This window comes from Geotrypetes seraphini, chromosome 1, assembly GCF_902459505.1.
Source record: "Geotrypetes seraphini chromosome 1, aGeoSer1.1, whole genome shotgun sequence".
NCBI lineage: Eukaryota > Metazoa > Chordata > Amphibia > Gymnophiona > Dermophiidae > Geotrypetes > Geotrypetes seraphini.
In genome coordinates this window covers 52,437,803-52,455,475 of record NC_047084.1, presented here as the reverse complement: position 1 = coordinate 52,455,475, position 17,673 = coordinate 52,437,803, and the positions used below count along the sequence as shown (strand labels likewise).

The window sequence follows — 17,673 nt, the reverse complement described above, 5'->3', positions numbered from 1 at the left end:
TGCAGAAACCATGTTGGCTGGTTATCAGAAGTTCGTTTCTTTCAAAATGTTCATCGATGTTTTCTTTTATCAGTACTTCCGCCATTTTCCCCGGAACCGAGGTCAGACTCACCGGTCTGTAGTTTCCCAGGTCACCTCTTGATCTCTTTTTAAAGATGGGCGTAACGTTGGCTATCTTCCAGTCCTCTGGGATCATGCCTGTTTTCAGGGATAGCGGAACTACTGCAGCAAATTTGCGATCTATCTCCTCTTTTAATTCCTTCAGAACCCTTGGATGGATTCCATCCGGACCCGGGGATTTGTCAGTTTTTAGTTTTTCTATCTGCCTGCGTACATCTTCAAGGCTCACTTCCATGGATGTTAATTTTTCTGCTTGACTTCCATTGAAGAATTGCTCAGGGTCCGGTATGTTGGATGTGTCTTCGTTTGTAAATACAGACGAAAAGAACTTGTTAAGTCTTTCTGCCACTTCTTTCTCCTCCTTCACCACTCCCTTCCTGTCTCCGTCATCCAGCGGTCCCACCTCCTCCCTAGCCGGTTGTTTCCCTTTAACATATCTAAAGAACAGTTTGAAATTTCGTGCTTCCCTGGCTAGCCTCTCTTCATACTCTCTTTTGGCTTTTCGAACCACTCGGTGACATTCTTTTTGATACTTCCTATGCTCTTTCCAATTCCCCTCAGTTTTGTCCTTTTACCATTTCCTGAATGAGTTTTTCTTATTGCCTATCGATTCCTTCACTATTTTAGTTATCCACGCCGGGCCTTTTGTTCGACTCTTTTTGCACCCCTTTCTGAATCTGGGGATATACAGATTTTGCGCCTCGCTCACCGTGTTCTTGAGAAAAGACCAGGCATGTTCTACCGTTTGTCATTTTTTGGAAGTGTTCCTAAGTTTCTTCCTTACCATTTCCCTCATTGCTTCATAGTTTCCTTTCCTGAAGTTGAAAGTTGTCGCTATGGTTCTCTTTCCTTTCGGTATTCCTACCTCAACCTTGAACTTGATCATGTTATGATCGCTGTTTCCCAACGGTCCCACTACCTCTACTTCCTTTGCAGGTCCCCTTAACCCATTTAGGATTAGATCCAGAGTGGCATTTCCTCTCGTTGGTTCTCTAACAAGCTGCTCCATGAAACAATCTTGTGTAGCCTCCAGGAATTCTGTCTCCCTAGCGCATTTTGAGCTTCCAAGACTCCAGTCTATCCCGGGGTAGTTGAAGTCTCCCATAATAACCGTGTTACCGCTTTTGCATTCACGCTTCATCTTGGCTTCCATTTCTTCATCGATATCTCCGGTTTGCCCGGGTGTGCCTCCAGGTTCTGTTCTTGGGCCTGTTCTTTTTAACATTTTTATAAACGATATTGCTGCAGGGTTGTCGGGTAAAATTTGCCTCTTTGTGGATGACACCAAAATCTGCAATAGAGTAGATATGCCAGATGGTATGAATAACATGAAGAAAGACCTGACGAAGTTTGAAGAATGGTCTGAAATTTGACAGCTAAAATTTAATGCTAAGAAATGCAAGGTCATGCATTTGGGCTGCAAAAACCCAACAGAAAGGTACAATTTAGGGGGTGAAGAACTTATGTGCACGACTTAGATGTGATTGTATGCAATGATCTTAAGGTGGCCAAACAGGTTGAAAAAGTGATGGCAAAAGCTAGAAGGCTGCTAGGGTACATAGGAAGAGGTATGACCAGTAGGAAAAAGGAGGTATTGATGCCCCTGTATAAGACTCTGGTGAAACCTCATTTTGAATATTGTGTACCATTCTGGAGGCCGCACCTTCAAAGAGATATAAAAATGATGTAGTTGGTCCAGAGGAAGGCTACTAAAATGGTGCGTGGTCTTTGTCATAAGGCGTATGGGGACAGACTTAAAGATCTCAATCTGTATACTTTGGAGGAAAGGCGGGAGAGGGGAGATGTGATAAGAGTCATTTAAATACCTACTTGGCATAAATGTGCATAAGTTAAGTCTCTTTCATTTGAAAGGAAGCTCTGCAATGAGAGGGCATAGGATGAAGTTAAGAGGTGATAAGCTCAGGAATAATATAAGGAAATACTTTTTTATATAAAGGGTGGTAGATGCATGGAACAGTCTCCCGGTAGAGGTGGTGGAGATAGAGACTGTGTCTGATTTCAAGAAAGCCTGGGATAGTCAGTGGGATCTCTTAGAGAGAGAGGAAGAGATAATGGTTACTATGGATGGGCAGACTGGATGGGCCATTTGGCCTTTATCTGCCATCATGTTTCTATGTTTAAAATCTTCAGATTAATCATGTCTCACTGTTGTTTGCAGGAGTTTATGGAAGCACACACCAATGTTAGCACTAATTTTTAGAAGGGATTTCAGAGAAGATCTGGGATCTACAGATTAGTAAGCCTGACATCAGTTCCGAGTAAAGTTGCAGAAATGTTTATACAGATAAAAATTATTCAATATATTGTCATGATTTAAGGTGAGAAGGATCAACATAGATTTAGCTAAGGGAAATCTTGCCTCACCAATTTTCTACATCTTTGGAATGCACGAATAAATATGCAAATAAAGGCTAGTTAGCTGATACAGTGCATCTGTTTTTCAGAAAGCGTTTGATAAAGCACCTTATGAAAGACTCCTGAGGCAATTACAGTCATTGGATAGGAGGCAATATCCTGTTGTGGACTGGGAACTGGTTAAGAGATGGAAAACAGAGCAAAGTTAAATGATAAATTTCTCAGTGGAGAAAGGTGAATAATGGAGTACCCTGGGGATCTGTACTGGGACTAATGCTTTTTAATATATTTATAAATGATCTGGACATAACAAATGAGGTGATCAAACTTGCAGATGACTTTCAAAGTTGTTAAACTACATGCAAACTCTATCAGCATCGCAAGAGGATCCTGTGAAACTGAGTGTTCAAATGGCAGAAGACATTTACTGTGGAGAAGGTCAAAGCGATGATACACATAGGAAAGAATGGAATGGAGGAATAGCCTAAGGGTTAGAACAGTTAGTTGAGAACCAGGAAAACCAGGTTGAGAACCAGGAAAACCAGGTTCAAATTCCGTTATCACTTTTTGTGATTCTCAGAAAGTCACTTGACCCTCTATTGCCTTAGGTACAAACTTTTACAAAGTTGCAATAGTGGCTGCTGCTGCAGTAATTGCTCTGATGCCATAGGTATTTAATGGGTATCAGAACATTTGCTGCACAGCGGCTGCTACCGTGGAATTTTAGAAAGGGGGTCATACCTTGTGCTACAGTTTTATCTCATATCTCTCATAAAATTGAGTCTGTGTTGAAATTGATGAACTCTTGGATGCAGGATTTCAAACTCAAGTTTAACCCTGATAAAACAAAATTTTTTGTTGTGTCGCCACATAAGATTATGTACGAGCCTTCGATTAGTATAAATTCTACTGTGTATATAATTCAACAAACAATTAAAATACTGGGAGTTATTTTGGATCAGCATCTGACCTTGAAAAAACAAATAGATGCTGTGGTACATAAGGGTTATTACACACTATGGAAACTACATACCATTAAACCCTTTTTTGATTTTTCCGCTTTTAAACTTCTGGTACAATCTTTATTACTGAGTCTTTTGGATTATTGTAATATTGTATATTTAACAATTCCCAAGAAAGATGGTTAGACTCATATTGATTCAGAATACAGCGGTTAGAATGATCTAGGGCAGGGGTGTCAAAGTCCCTCCTCGAGGGCCGTAATCCAGTTGGGTTTTCAGGATTTCCCCAATGAATATGCATTGAAAGCAGTGCATGCATATTCATTGGGGAAATCCTGAAAACCCGACTGGATTACGTCCCTCGAGGACCGACTTTGACACCTGTGATCTAGGGTCTTAAAAAATATGATCATGTGACTCTATTCTATTGTGAGTTGCATTAGCTGCCAATGGAGGCTCGTGTTCTGTTTAAGCTGGGTTATGTATGGTACCGCTCCATTTTATATGGTTAATAGATTCTCTCTGGCATCATATAAAAATAGTAGAAAATCTCATGCTCTGTTTACCTTCCCATCAGTACAGGGCTATAAAAGCAAGAAATTTCTGGACTATACTTTAGCATTCCAAGCAGCTTCACATGACAGAGAATTTCGATTGTTATTGCTTGGAGCCTGTTCTTATAAAAAATTTCAGAACTCAACTGAAAACTTATCTCTTTACAAAATACTTGGTTAAATAATTATTTCCGTCATTCTTAAATTGTTTTTAGTTTATAATCTTTTGTAAACCACATAGAACTTATGGTTACATGGTTAAGAAGCATGATGTTATGTTATGTTATTTTAAGCCCTATGAGGACAGGAAAATATCTATTGTATCAATGTGATTCACCTTGCGCTACTAGTGAAAAAGGCAAGAGCTAAATGAAAAAGAATAAGTAATCAACTTAAGAGTTACACAATACCAGATTCAACATTAGAAGTCACTAAATAAGAAAAGGATCTAAACAGACAAAAAAGCAGACAGAATGCTAGGAATTGCAACACTAGAAAAAGAATGAAAACAAAGAATATACTACTGCATTGTGTGCAGTTCTAGTTGTTGCATCTCAAAAATATATAATTAGAAAAGGTATAAAGAAGGGCAACCAAAATGTTAAAGGGGATGGAATACTCTCTTATGAGTAAAGGCTAAAGAGGTTGGAGCTCTTAAGCTTGGAGGAGAGAGAGCTTAGGGGACATATGCTATGATGATAGAAATCTGTAAAATTCTGAGTGGAGACAAAAAGATATCAGCAAACCTATCATTTACTCTTTCCGAGTAATCCATTTAAAACAAATGGGAGAAAATGTTTTTTTTTTACAGAGCAAACAATTATAAATTCTGGATTTGTTGCCGGAGCAGTGAGCATAGTTGGGTTAAAAAATGTTTGGACAAGTTCCTGGACATAGAATCCTTAAACGATTATTAAGATAGGCCTGGGGAAAGCCACTGCTTATCCTCAGGGGTGAGAAGCATGGATCAAGATCTTGCCAGAAACCTGTCATCTGGATTGGCCACTGTTGAAAAACAGAATACTGGGCTTGATTAACTATTTGTCAGACCAAGTAAAGCAATTCTTACATTCCAAGTATATCATTATTGGACCTGTTTTTATTAAATTGTATCTGGATTTGTACCTCTGAGAAGGCATATCCTGAAATGTGACCATGTCACATTATTAAAACATTTTATTTTTGTAATACTTTTCTTAATAATGCAATCATTTATCTCATGTCTTGTAAGTCTTTCACTTGCAGTTTCCCTGTGCTTTGCTTTTACCAGTAAGATGCTTACTGTAACAGTACTGTACACTGCAATGGTTTTGTACATCACCGTATCTTTACCATGGATTGTGTAAAAGTTGAAGTATCCTGGGAGGTGTTGTCAGGGCCAAGTATTTTCAGCATTCCAAGCTTTGGAGGGTTAACAACTGTAAATGTTATTGTTCTGTTTCCTACATTAGCTTCATCATTGGTTACAGCTTTTAGTTCACTGGATGAAATAGTTCTCTTTGTTCCTGAAAATTGCAAAGAAAAAAATCCTAAATTGCACAAATGATGTATTCTTTTGGCACAAGGTGTTCCAAATGAAAACTCCTGCAGTGCTCTCTGGGTTTCAGCGTTACTCTGACCTAATTCAGCAGCATATTAGCTGATGGTCACAGTACCGGGTGGTAAGTAAAAATTTCCCCGGGGTCAGAGTACACTTCCTCCCGTAAAAACTGCAGATGTTTAAAACTTTGCAAATGATCTGGATGTGTGCTCTTCTTCAATGTATTCCTGGTAAAGGAAAACACTCTCACAAGATCCAATCTAAAATAAATTAAATTATATTGCACGTAATACCTTATAAGTTCACTTCTGTAAATCTTACTTCAAAGTGTTTTCCATAAATTTAAAGTGCATGCAATATATTAAAAACCATTTAAAAATGTACTCAAAGTGCAATCATTTGTTATTCTAATTAAAAACACACTTAAAGAGTCACTTAAAGTTTCTTAACAACAATTCTATTGAATAAAATGCTCAAATAGCTTGTTTCTTGTGTCTTTCATGATTCCACTCAGTAAAATTACCATATTGAGGTGAAACTTCTCAGATAAGTACTTGCTTTAATATTCTTTCCACCTTGTCAACAACTAATTTTCATATATGCTAGGTTACTTTGTGTAAAATTGCCTTTTTCCCATACGTGTATGAATATAGCTAAGTATTCCTTTTTCCCTTCTTTTGTGTTTTCCTTACTTTTTTTCTCTAGTGTAACTTTCTTTAAACCTTAGCTCGTTTAATTTAATGTTTTTAACATTTGTTCTGTTTTCTTGTAGGAATCAAATACTTTCCAGGTCAGATAAGTATCAACCACCCAAAAAAAAATAGTTGGGTGTGCACACAGAAAAAAAAACAACCTCTTCAATTGAAACCTTCAATCTTCGGTCCCTCATTGCTTGCTTGCGTGGGGTACCAGGTCTTCGCTGCTCTGGAGTGCCACTTGTGCCTGGATGCGAGGACTTCAGGATCTGGACTACTCTTCCTTAAAATAAATCAAAAGACAGCAAAACCCTCGCTCTCTGTGTGTGCAAATCTAATCAGTGAAGCTGTGTGTCTCTTGCTATTGTATAATAAAATAAAATGAGGTTCCTATTATAAACCTCCCACCCTGAGAACTGTCACCAATGCCACTCACATTCAAGTTTTGTTAACTCAATCCAGTTGACACTAACATCCTCAGCTTTTTAGCTACTCAAAAATTACCAAACTGGATATTATATAACTTCTTTTCCAGTTTTCTGCTATGGCTTGAAACACTGCTTCAATTGGTATCAGCACAGCTAAAACCTTAGTAGTGCTTTCCCAACATTCCATGACAGTTTTACTTTAAAACAGGAGTGTCCAACCTGCGGCCCCATGAGGTATTTTGAGCGGCCCTGGTCAACAGCAATGCAGTGTTTTCCTCTGCTGCCCCTGGGTGTTTACCGTCTTGCCGGCTCCCTCCTCTGTCTTGCTGCAGCGTTTGCGCGGCCCCAGAAACATTTTTTTCGGCCAGTGCGGCCCAGGGAAGCCAAAAGGTTGGACACCCCTGCTTTAAAGCTTTTCTTCCCTGAGCTCTAGACCAGACACATCATACCAAAATTAGGTTTTCCAGAGACAATTTTAAATTAGCCTTTCCTTTTGGTATTAACCATAAATATTTAAAGTTCAGTCCTCAAAAATTCTCAATTTTAAAATAAGGCTTTCTTTAAAGCTTTACCAAAAATATTTTTAATTTGTCACTCTTTACAGGACAGTCTTTAAACAGTTGTTTTAAATTTATTCAGCCTCTTTTTTAAAACTAGAAGCCTCTCTGTCCAGTTCCTCTAAGTTTCTCACAAAAGAACATGAAAATTCTCCTTCATCCAGTAACTTTTTTTTCATACAGAGAAATTCATCAATTAACTTTTAAATGAAGAAACTGATATGTGATCTTTCAGAGCAACCTCTGAAGCCAATTAGCCTTCTGAACACTCAGAAGGAACAAGAAAATTCCTTTAAAACTTCCATAGACCCACACAACTCTTTTATCCAAATTACTTCCTGGTCAAATTAACTTAAAAATTTAAATTTACTGTCCAATAAACCTCAAATATTTACTCACTCCACCAGTAAAATCACCAGCAACCACACAGCTCTGAATAAAGATCTCAAGTGTCACACAAAAATTTTTTTTAGAATCCACATACACAAACCATTCTATGGAATACATTAAAACCAGGGCCCAGCATGAACACCACATTTATTCACATACATACATCCATGCACTGTACCCCAAAAACTTCCCTCTAGTACTGCCTCCAAAGTTTTATATAATTGGAGGTAAAACTGCAGTCCCAGTCCAAATACAGGCTGTGGCTGTACCCTAATCTCGCCCTCTCGTGCTGGTTCGAGAGAAGGTTGAGCTCACTCTGATTTCCCCCTCCTGTTGCTAGGAACCTCAGCCAATGAGAGGATACAATTTCTGCGCCTCTCTCAGACTTCTTTCTCTCCCTCTCCATGCTTGTGGCCATTTAAGCCACCTTTCAATCTATGGGACCTTGGTGTCCTCCTTATCAGGGTCCCAGCATATGCTGGACACTTCCCACAGCTTTTATGGAGTGTTCTGTTCTTCCTGACCCTTTATTTCATGGGTGCGCGTACCCGCCCAAAACCCCGGTGCTGGCCCAAGCCCCGCGGCCCACTACTTATGATGTCGGGACCTAGCCGCCTCCAGACCAGGTATCCAGCAGGTCATGATCACCAATTTACTAATGATTTCCCTGAACTAAAATTACTCCCAAAGTAGAAAGTGTGGAAAACTCAGAAGTAAAGCCATCATGCTAAATTCATGCAAAGGCCAAATCTGAAATTGCTCCCAAAGCAAAAAAAAACAACAACCCAAAAACCACTCGCCAAACTATGGCCCAGACTTTTACACCCTTTGCACTACTGAGTCTTTCTCCAGTTTCCATTTATTTCTTACCTCAAAGCAAGTCAGAAATTTGGCCAAGTACAGATTATGGATTGAAGCAATGTTTGTGCTCTGCTTTCAGGCCCATTGGTGGCCTGGCCCCTTCCTGGCTTTCATATGAGAAGTGGGGCCTGGGGTTGGAGTGTGGTTTGGCTTAGTCTCCTGCATGTTTTATAGCTGCTGATGCAGTGATTAGACCTCAGGTCTATACCAAAGGTCTATCAGTTAAGGGAAACTGGGGGCAGGGTGGTAATGCTAATTATGAGCCTAGTATTTACCAATGATCCCTCCCATGCCAAAACTGGGGTCATCAGTCTTAGGGCTCCTTTTACAAAGCCGCGCTAGGGCCTTAATGCGTGGAATAGCGCAAGATAAATTGCCGCACGCGCAAGTCGCTATTGCCTCCTTTTGAGCAGGTGGTAGATTTCCGGCTAGTGCGCTATAGCGCGCGCTAATCCAGTACGTGTAATAAAACTGCTAGCGCAGCTTTGTAAAAGGAGCCCTTAATAATCAGAAGCCCATTTATTTGACTGTTATAAAGAGGAACCATAGTTGATTTAGGTATTTAGAAAAAGGAAAACATACAAAGTGGTAGCAGATAATGACTTCTCCAGTCTGCCCATTTTCCTGATTTAATGAACCATCACTGGACCTAGTTGATCCACCAGCTCATTTGCATCAGTGATAAAACTCTGTGCACCAAAGCCACTCTGTTGCACTCTAATAATTATACACAGTATGAAGAAACAATGAAAGCAGAATCCTGAAAATAATGCAATAGTTTAACTCTTACCTGGAAAGACACCTAGTCCTCTGTTTGCTTCCAAACTAATAACCAAAGTTCTGGCTGTGATGATAAAGATTTGTCGAGGTGCAAAGTTCACACCATCTGTAACTTGGAAATTGAAGCCACCAGACATTGCTCCTGGGGGAAAAAAGAAGATAAACAACAATTAGCCACAAAAATTACATACATAAAAGCTGAAGTAGCATGGTGACTAAAATCATGAAAAGTTAAAGGAAAAAAATTGTCTTTTATTCTGAAATTACAGAAATTTGCTTCAAGGCAATGTGAAAAATATAGTTCTAAAATTTACCAATACATTATTATTATTTATATTGATTTTAATCATTGTAGAGTAAATGGGCTTTACTTGATAAATGAAGTTGGCACACAACCTGTCCCCTCATTAAAATACATTAATCTGTTTAAATAAACAGGGCAATTTTATAACAAGGAGCTTTTCACACCTGTTCCAAAAGTGTTAATACATATGCATCCCACTCTGTCTGAACCACACCTCCAAGAACATCTATACGCAGATCACATAAAAGTAGGTGCTATCTGGTGGTACTCCTACTTCTGGAGTCGGTCCAAAGGAAGGCTACTAAAATGGTGCATGGTCATCATAAGGCTTATGAGGACAGACTTAAAGATCTCAATATGTATACTTTGGCATAAAAGGGAAGATATGATAGAGACAATTAAATACCTAAGTGGTGAGTTGAGTCTTTCATTTCCTCTGGAATGAAAGGGTATAGGATGAAGTTAAGAGGTGATAGGTTCAGGAGTAATCTAAGGAAATACTTTCTTACAGAAAGGGTGGTAGATGCATGGAACAGTCTCCTGGAAGAGGTGATGGAGACAGAGACTGTGTCTGAATTCAAGAAAGCATGAGATAGGCACGTGGGATCTCTTAGAACAGCGGTCTCAAACACGCGGTCCATGGGCTGCATGCGGCCTCCCAGGGACTATTTTGCGGCCCACGATCTGTCCTCTCCACTTCACAAGTTTTCCGATTATGGAGAGGACAATCGCATACAGAGCTCGACTGCGGCTCGCCTAAAGCAGGGGTTCCCAATCTGTTTCCCTTCCCACTGCCCTCCCTCAAGCCACCGCAATCGGGGAACAGGCCAGAGCCGAGGTCTTAGCTCTCCCTTCTTATCTTCCCCAGCTCGGAGCCGACCAATTCTCGCCACCCGACATCAATTCTAACGTCGGGGAGGAAATTCCGGGCCAGCCAATCGCTGCCTGGCTGGCCCGGAACTTCCTCTCTGACGTTAGAATTGACGTCAGGTGGCGAGAATTGGTCGGCCCCGCGCTGGGGAAGATAAGAAGGGAGAGCTAAGACCTCGGCGGTGGCGGCCTATTCCCCAATGGAGGTGGCTTAGGGGAGGGCAGGGAAAAATAAAGAAAGAAATGGAGGGAAAGGGAGACAGAAAGAAAGAAGGGAGACGGGACACAGAAAGGGGCATGGAGAGAGAAAGACAGAAAGAAAGGGCGGACATGGAGAAAGAAAAAAAAGAAAGAAAGGGGGCACGGAGAGAGAGAGAAAGACAGACAGACATATAGAAAGAAAGGGGGCATGGAGAAAGAAAGAAAGAAAGAAAGAAGGAGGCAGGGTGAAAGAAATAAAAAGTTGGGGGAGGGAAGGAGACAGATGCCAAACCAGGGGAAAGAAAGGAAGGAAGGAAGGAGGGAGGGAAAGGATAGAAAGAGATGTCAGACCATGGAAATAGGGATGGAAGAAGAGAGAGATAGAAGGGAAGGTAAGACATGGAAATGTAGATTTTGAAAAGAAAGTAGAAAAATTGAATATTAAGTTAATGCCAAAGATGGATGCAAGGCAGAAAGTGAAGACGGAGAGAAAAACAGTCAAAGGACAAGAAGGCCCTGGAAACAGTTAAAAGCACAGAAAAATAAAGTCACCAGCCAACAAAGATAGGGAAAATAATTTTATTTTCAATATAGTGATTGAAATGTGTCAGTTTTGAGAAAGGAAAGATATTAAACTTTAAATATGAGGGCCGCAGAAAAAATAGTTAATGATAATTTTGCATAAGGTATAACTCTTTATAGTTTATAAATCTTTCCTTTAACTGTTAAAGGAAAGATTTATAAACTATAAAGAGTTTTACCTCATGCAAAGTTGTCATTTCTTTAATAAGACATTAACTATTTTTTTCTGCGGCCCTCCAAGTACCTACAAATCCAAAATGTGGCCCCACTAAGGGTTTGAGTTTGAGACCACTGTCTTAGAGAGAGGAAGAGATCATGGTTACTGCAGATGGGCAGACTGGAGAGGCCATTTGGCCTTTATTTGCCATCATTTTTCTTTGTTTACGTGTGTATCTCACATGTAAGAGCATTAGAATAGCCATACTGGGACCTACCCATGGTCCATCTAGCCCAGCGGTCTCAAACTCAAACCCTTTACAGGGCCGCAGAAAAAATAGTTAATGTCTTATTAAAGAAATGATAATTTTGCATGAGGTAAAACTCATTATAGTTTATAAATCTTTCCTTAATTACTTCTGATAATTTCAGCTATACACAGCTGAAAGCAGTGCAACATGCAGAAAGTAAAAAACTATCAAAGTATCAACTGCAACAGGCAAGATTTTGCCTCGGTATTATAAAGAATGATTCTTTATGGAAAATTTGTGCCTCAAGTGTCCAGCAGTCCGCAACTGCCTTCAGCTCTCACCTCCTCCAGCACCGGACACACGCATAAGCTGCGCTGCCTCCAATGGTTACCTTACGTTCTGGAACGTTGTCCGCCTCACTGCTATAACCTCACGCAAGTGCTTTCCTGCATCTGTCCGCAATTGTCCTCTCCACTCCACCTCACAGTCGTGTACAGACGCAGGAAAATGCATGTGCGAGGTTACAGCGACCACCGGATGCAACCGCCAGACACTTAAGGCACAAGTTTTCCATAAAGAATCATTCTTTATAATACAGAGGACCTCAAAATAGTAATTGGTGGGTCACATGTGGCCCGCAGGCTGTGAGTTTGAGACCACTGATCTAGCCCTATCAGGCTTCCAACAGTGGCCAATCCAAGTCACAAGTACCTGGCAGAAACCTAAATAGTAGCAACATTCCATGCTACCAATTCCAGGGCAAGCAGTGGTTTCCCCCATGTCTGTCTCAATAGCACACTATGGACTTTTCCAAATCTTTTAAACCCAGATATGCTAAACAATTTTGCTACATCCTCTTCGAACGAGTTCCAGAGCTTAACTGTTTTTTGAGTGAAAAATATTTCATCCTTTTGGTTTATTTCTATTGAATGTCCCCTAGTCTTTGTATTTTTTGACAGAGTAAAAAAATCAATCTACTTTTACCCATTTTACACCACTCAGGATTTTGTAGATTTCAATCATATCTTCCCTAAGCCATCTCTTTTCCAAGCTGATGTGCCCCAATCTCTTTAGCCTTTCTTCATATGAGAGGAGTTCCATTCCCTTTACCATTTGGTCATTCTTTGAATCTTTTTTTACTTCCGCTATATCTTTTTTCAGATACAGGAACCAGAACTGAATGCAATACTGAAAGTGAAGTCACACCATGGAATAATACACAGGCATTATAATATACCTGGTGTTATTTATCCATCCCTTTCCTAATAATTCCTAGCATCCTATTTGATTTTTTGGCTGCCACTGCACACTGGACAAATTTCAGGACTGAACAGGAGTGAAAGAAGTTAAAACTTGAATAAGTCTAATACTCTCCACTAATTGTTAACTAAGCTTGAGTGTTATAAATATATTTATGTCTACAAAGCCTCAGTTTTAGGTGAGTCTTAACCCTTTCAGGACCATAAGGATCGTAGGCCAATTTTTGTGGTTTTGACGACATTTTTATGGTAAAAAGGGCTTGCAGATGCCAAAAAATTGATTTTTTTTGTGAAATATCATTATTTTTATTTAAAAAAATCACACTTCTGGCTTATGGACAGTGTGGCAAGTGAATCTTCTCGTCAATCTAGCAACGACGCTAATGAATGAATGTCGGAACCAGTTTGTTTACATAAAGGCAGTATCATATGGAATCCGTACATATCAAATTTAGAACTGTAGACTATCCCAATCAAAATTTATAGGATTTTAAAGTTATGGGACAAATATGTCCCTTGGTCCTGAAAGGGTTAAGACCCTACCACCACCGCATCATCGGCATAAAAACTTTCGTGTTAGCATTAATAATAAGCAACTCTATTATGTAAATGATTGCAATGCTGATTTTCTCTTTATCATGCGTGATAAAGAGAAAATCAGCATGATGTAGATGCACATTACTCATGTAATGTAATGTAATTTATGACATACCATTGTGTATGAATAACAGTTGTCTCTGATTTATGTGAGCCTGGGTAAAATTGAGGATGCTTTTGTTTGGAGATGATTTAAGAGCCAAATGGCCATTGCTAGGAGGTGTAATGGAGAACACTAGTTCTGCAGGTGAAGAGTCTTTGTCTTCTGCATTGAGATCACCCTTGGTTATTTCAGTGATTGAAGACACCCAAACCTTAAAGAAAGAAAGAAAGAGAAGTGCTTTCTGGTTTGCCTGAGAAACATCGTACGGTATTTCAATTTCAAGAATGTTATACAGATCCATCATCATAAGCCAGAACATGAAGAAATCATTTCCAAATCTTAAACAATCCACGGCAAAACAATCCATGCTTAAATACATACACAAAAACTGGAACTTTTGCTCTATTTAGAATTATAAGCATATCACTATAAGCAGCTTGATATACCCCCTGGCAGAGGAAAAGGATTATTGTACATAGGTTTTTACTGGGCATTATCCTAATTGGACGCTTCTTTCTTGCTACGCCGTATGCCTGGAACAGGCTGCCAGAGTCAATTCGTCATGCTCCGTCTCTAGCAGTATTCAAATCCAAGCTAAAATCCCACTTTTGTTTTTAAACTGCTTTCAACTCTTAATTCACTCACCATCAGTTACCTCTATCTACTGTATCATTTCTTCTGCTAGCAACACCCCAACCCTGAGATGTCCTGTCTGTTTGTCCAAATTAGATTGCAAGTTCTTCGTATCAGGGACCGTCTACTGAATGTTAAAAGTACAGCACTGCATATACCTTTCAGTGCTATAGAAATGATAAATTGTAGTAGCAATGCACAAGGAGAAAGTGGCCACTACATTTTGCATAAGTAGCACAGAGAAGAACTATTATAGTCAGACTGGTTTAAAAAGTGATGAACTTGAAAGACAAATTCATTGTGAGACTTAAAATCCACTCAGTGGGGGGGGGGGTCACCTGGCAAGGTTCATTGTGCTCATAAGTTTACATACCCCTGGCAGAATAAGTCTAAGATATGTACCATTTGTGGAAAATATGACTGATCAGACAAAACACATTTCATGATGGGAGACTGCACCTGGGGGTCGATTCATGAAAGTGACTTACAATATAATTGCAAATCTCGAAAAACTACTCACTTCTAAATCCTCTGAGGGGCATAATAAAAAAAAAAGTCTCCCTTTTGGCCTAAGGCCCTAAACGTTGAAAGCAGAAGCAGGAAAAATGTCCATTATAAAAAAAACCCGTCCAAAAGGAGGGTTTTTTTTTTTATATAATGGCCTGTCAAAGGCAGGAGGGCCTGGGATCCCTCCTGCCTGTATCTTAGTGGGGGTGGGGGGTCACCTGGCCAGGAGGGCTTGGGCTCCCTCTTGCCTTGATCTTGTTGGGGGGGTCACGGCTCACCGAGGCAGGAGGGCTTGGGCTCACTCTTGCCCTGATCTTGCCGGGGAGGGGTGTTGCTGCTCGCCGGGGCAAGAGTGCCTAAAATCTAAAATTACTGCATATTAATTTTGGCAAATAAATGGTAACTGTAAAATCTTACTGTAGTTTAATAAACAGGGCCCAAAGTATCTAGGACTTAATTGGTTCTGAGGGCTAATCAATCCTGCAACCAGAATCTGAAAAACAGAGCATACCTCCATTTTCAATTAAAAAATACTTAACCGAGTACAAAAGATTATTTCTACTCAATATAATTTGAAAACAGAAAATTAATTTTGATTATTTTCTATACTCTTTTCCAAACTTTTCTATTGTACTTGTTTAATATTTTTAAAGTAGGAAACAGAAAGCAAACCTTCTAAAGACACCAAAGATTTTTAGACCAGCTAAGCCCACTTCATGTATTTATATAGGTTCTCCGATATAAGAACAATTATGTCCTGATTTAACCTGAACATTGCAGCTTCCTTGGTAGAATGACACGGCTTTTGGAATGCTTTTGTTTAAATTCTGTTTTAGAAAAATTGAATAAATAACATAATTTAAACCACATTTCAATCAAATTCTCAGTGTCAGGCCATAACTGATTTGAAATATGCATTTCTAAAAATGTATGACTACGCTGCCCACTAGTGACCATACTAAGAAATTCTTAAGAAAGAAAAGTAATGCCGACTATAAAAAGTAAGCTGTCAACATAGACACTTGCATAGCGTTAAGTTGGACTCATATTTCTACCTAGTTTTTCCTTATGTGTCTTATGTGGGTTCCAGCTGAATATTAGCCAGGATCTGCATAACAGTTGGTGGCCAGCACTTACACAATTAGACTTGGATATTCAAAGCCGATGCCCGGACATGGCTTGGCAATGAATATCTGAAAATAAGTCTACCTATAGCGGTCATTGTTAAAAACAACCTTGATTGCTTTGGCTGAATATTGGCCAGTAAAAATGTAACAAAAAAATATAGAACACTACTAGAATGGCTTGTCTGAAAATATTTGCAAAACACAGTTATTTTAAAATAAACGCTAAACTCTGGTTAATGATGCTTTCTGTGTATAGTTTTTCATGGTTTCGTAGGCTGCATAAAATACAGTGGCAGGCAACATTTGGCCCACAGGTTGCCCCCATTCCTGTCTAAGATTTAATACCAAAAAAATGCAGTCATGCAGCTAGGCTTAAAAAAAAATGAACCCCAAGGGAGAAATACATTATAAAGGGTGAAGTATTTCTGTGCACAAAAGAAGAGTAGGACTATTTATTTAATGATTCAGTCACATTAATTCACAGTTTCAATTGCCACTTTTTTTAGACCTCAGGAATTTGAGTATTTCTTTCATGGCATCTATTGATTAAGATATATTGATTCACAGCCTTTCATTTAACTGTCATCCTCTTAGATTTTAGAGTTTTGAGCATTTTTTCATGGTATATTTTGATTCAGATATCTTATTTTACAGCTCTAGGTTTCAATCGTCATCTTTTTAGACTTCAGGGTTTTGAGTATTCTTTTTATGGTATTATTAATCCAGTTTTATTTTCACAGGTTATTTTTACTGTTTTCTTGTTTGCGGTTTTACTTGATCCCTTATCGACCTGGGTATGTTGTTTGTTTTATCTGTTATCCTAGCCCCTTTCTACTTTTTATTATCCATTTTATTTCCAACTATCTTTTTGATCACAGTCCCTTCTTTTTGGTTTGTCTTCACTGTTTATTTATTTTAATTTCACTTGTATAATACACTGGTTACTTCATATTATTTATGCTTATCTTTATCACATTCCATTTCTTATTTTTTGTCACATTCTTCTTTTATGTCACATTCTATTTCTTATTTTTATTTTCTAGTGCACGCCTTTACATGTCCAATTGCTTAATTCATAAAGTTGTTTATATTTTACTTTTACGTATACTGTATTTGTAATTTTACTATGATTATATATATCATGTTTTATTCTGGTTTATTAGGACCCCCTGATGAAGGCGTGTTAACTGAAACACGGACCGTGTCGAGTCCCTAGGTTTGTTTTTAAGGTGGTATTATTAACTGCACTCAATTATTTTATACAAATAAATAGCCTGCATCATTGTACGTGTTTCTGCAGTTTCCCTTGTTTTTGTTTTCGCATCCTTCACTGCAGATCCTGTTGGTTTTGCCTTTGTTTTGTTCTGTGTTGATTACATAGTAACATAATAAATGACAGCAGATAAAAGACCTGAACAGTCCATCCAGTCTGCCCTATAATTACATGCATTACAATTTCATGATTAAAATGTCTTTTTTACTTTGTTATTTCTGGGCTATAGATCTTAGAAGTCCGCCTGGTACTGTCCTTGGGTTCCAACTACTGCAGTTGGTTTCAATAGGCTGGAGTGAGCTTTGACAGCATCTCAAAACTTTTGCAGGATTAAAACTGTGAAAGTTTGCCCCGCACTGTCTTCCCGTTCCAAATTGCTGGGACTCCTGAAGCCCACCCAAGCACATCCTAAACCAGGGGTGTCAAACTCAGATATGTCAGATTTGAAATGTGTATACTGGTGTTCGACAACAAGCGTGAACTAGGACCTAAAAGAGAGAGGAAAAGTCTTATTTATTTTGTTTACATCACCGAGCAGGCATGGGGT

At 39.1% G+C, this 17,673-nt stretch overlaps 1 protein-coding gene across 2 annotated transcripts in view; it reads right to left on the bottom strand.

Moving 5' to 3' along the window:
* LOC117354239 (chondroitin sulfate proteoglycan 4-like) overlaps positions 1-17,673 on the bottom strand; it is an 80,644-nt gene that overhangs the window by 22,432 nt on the left and 40,539 nt on the right. For both annotated transcript variants that reach the window (XM_033931380.1, XM_033931390.1), the window contains exons 6-8: positions 13,599-13,797; positions 9,274-9,405; positions 5,345-5,517 (exon numbers count right to left, since the gene is read on the bottom strand). In XM_033931380.1, coding sequence (XP_033787271.1) covers positions 5,345-5,517; positions 9,274-9,405; positions 13,599-13,797 — 504 coding nt within the window. The remainder of the gene's footprint in view (positions 1-5,344; positions 5,518-9,273; positions 9,406-13,598; positions 13,798-17,673) is intronic.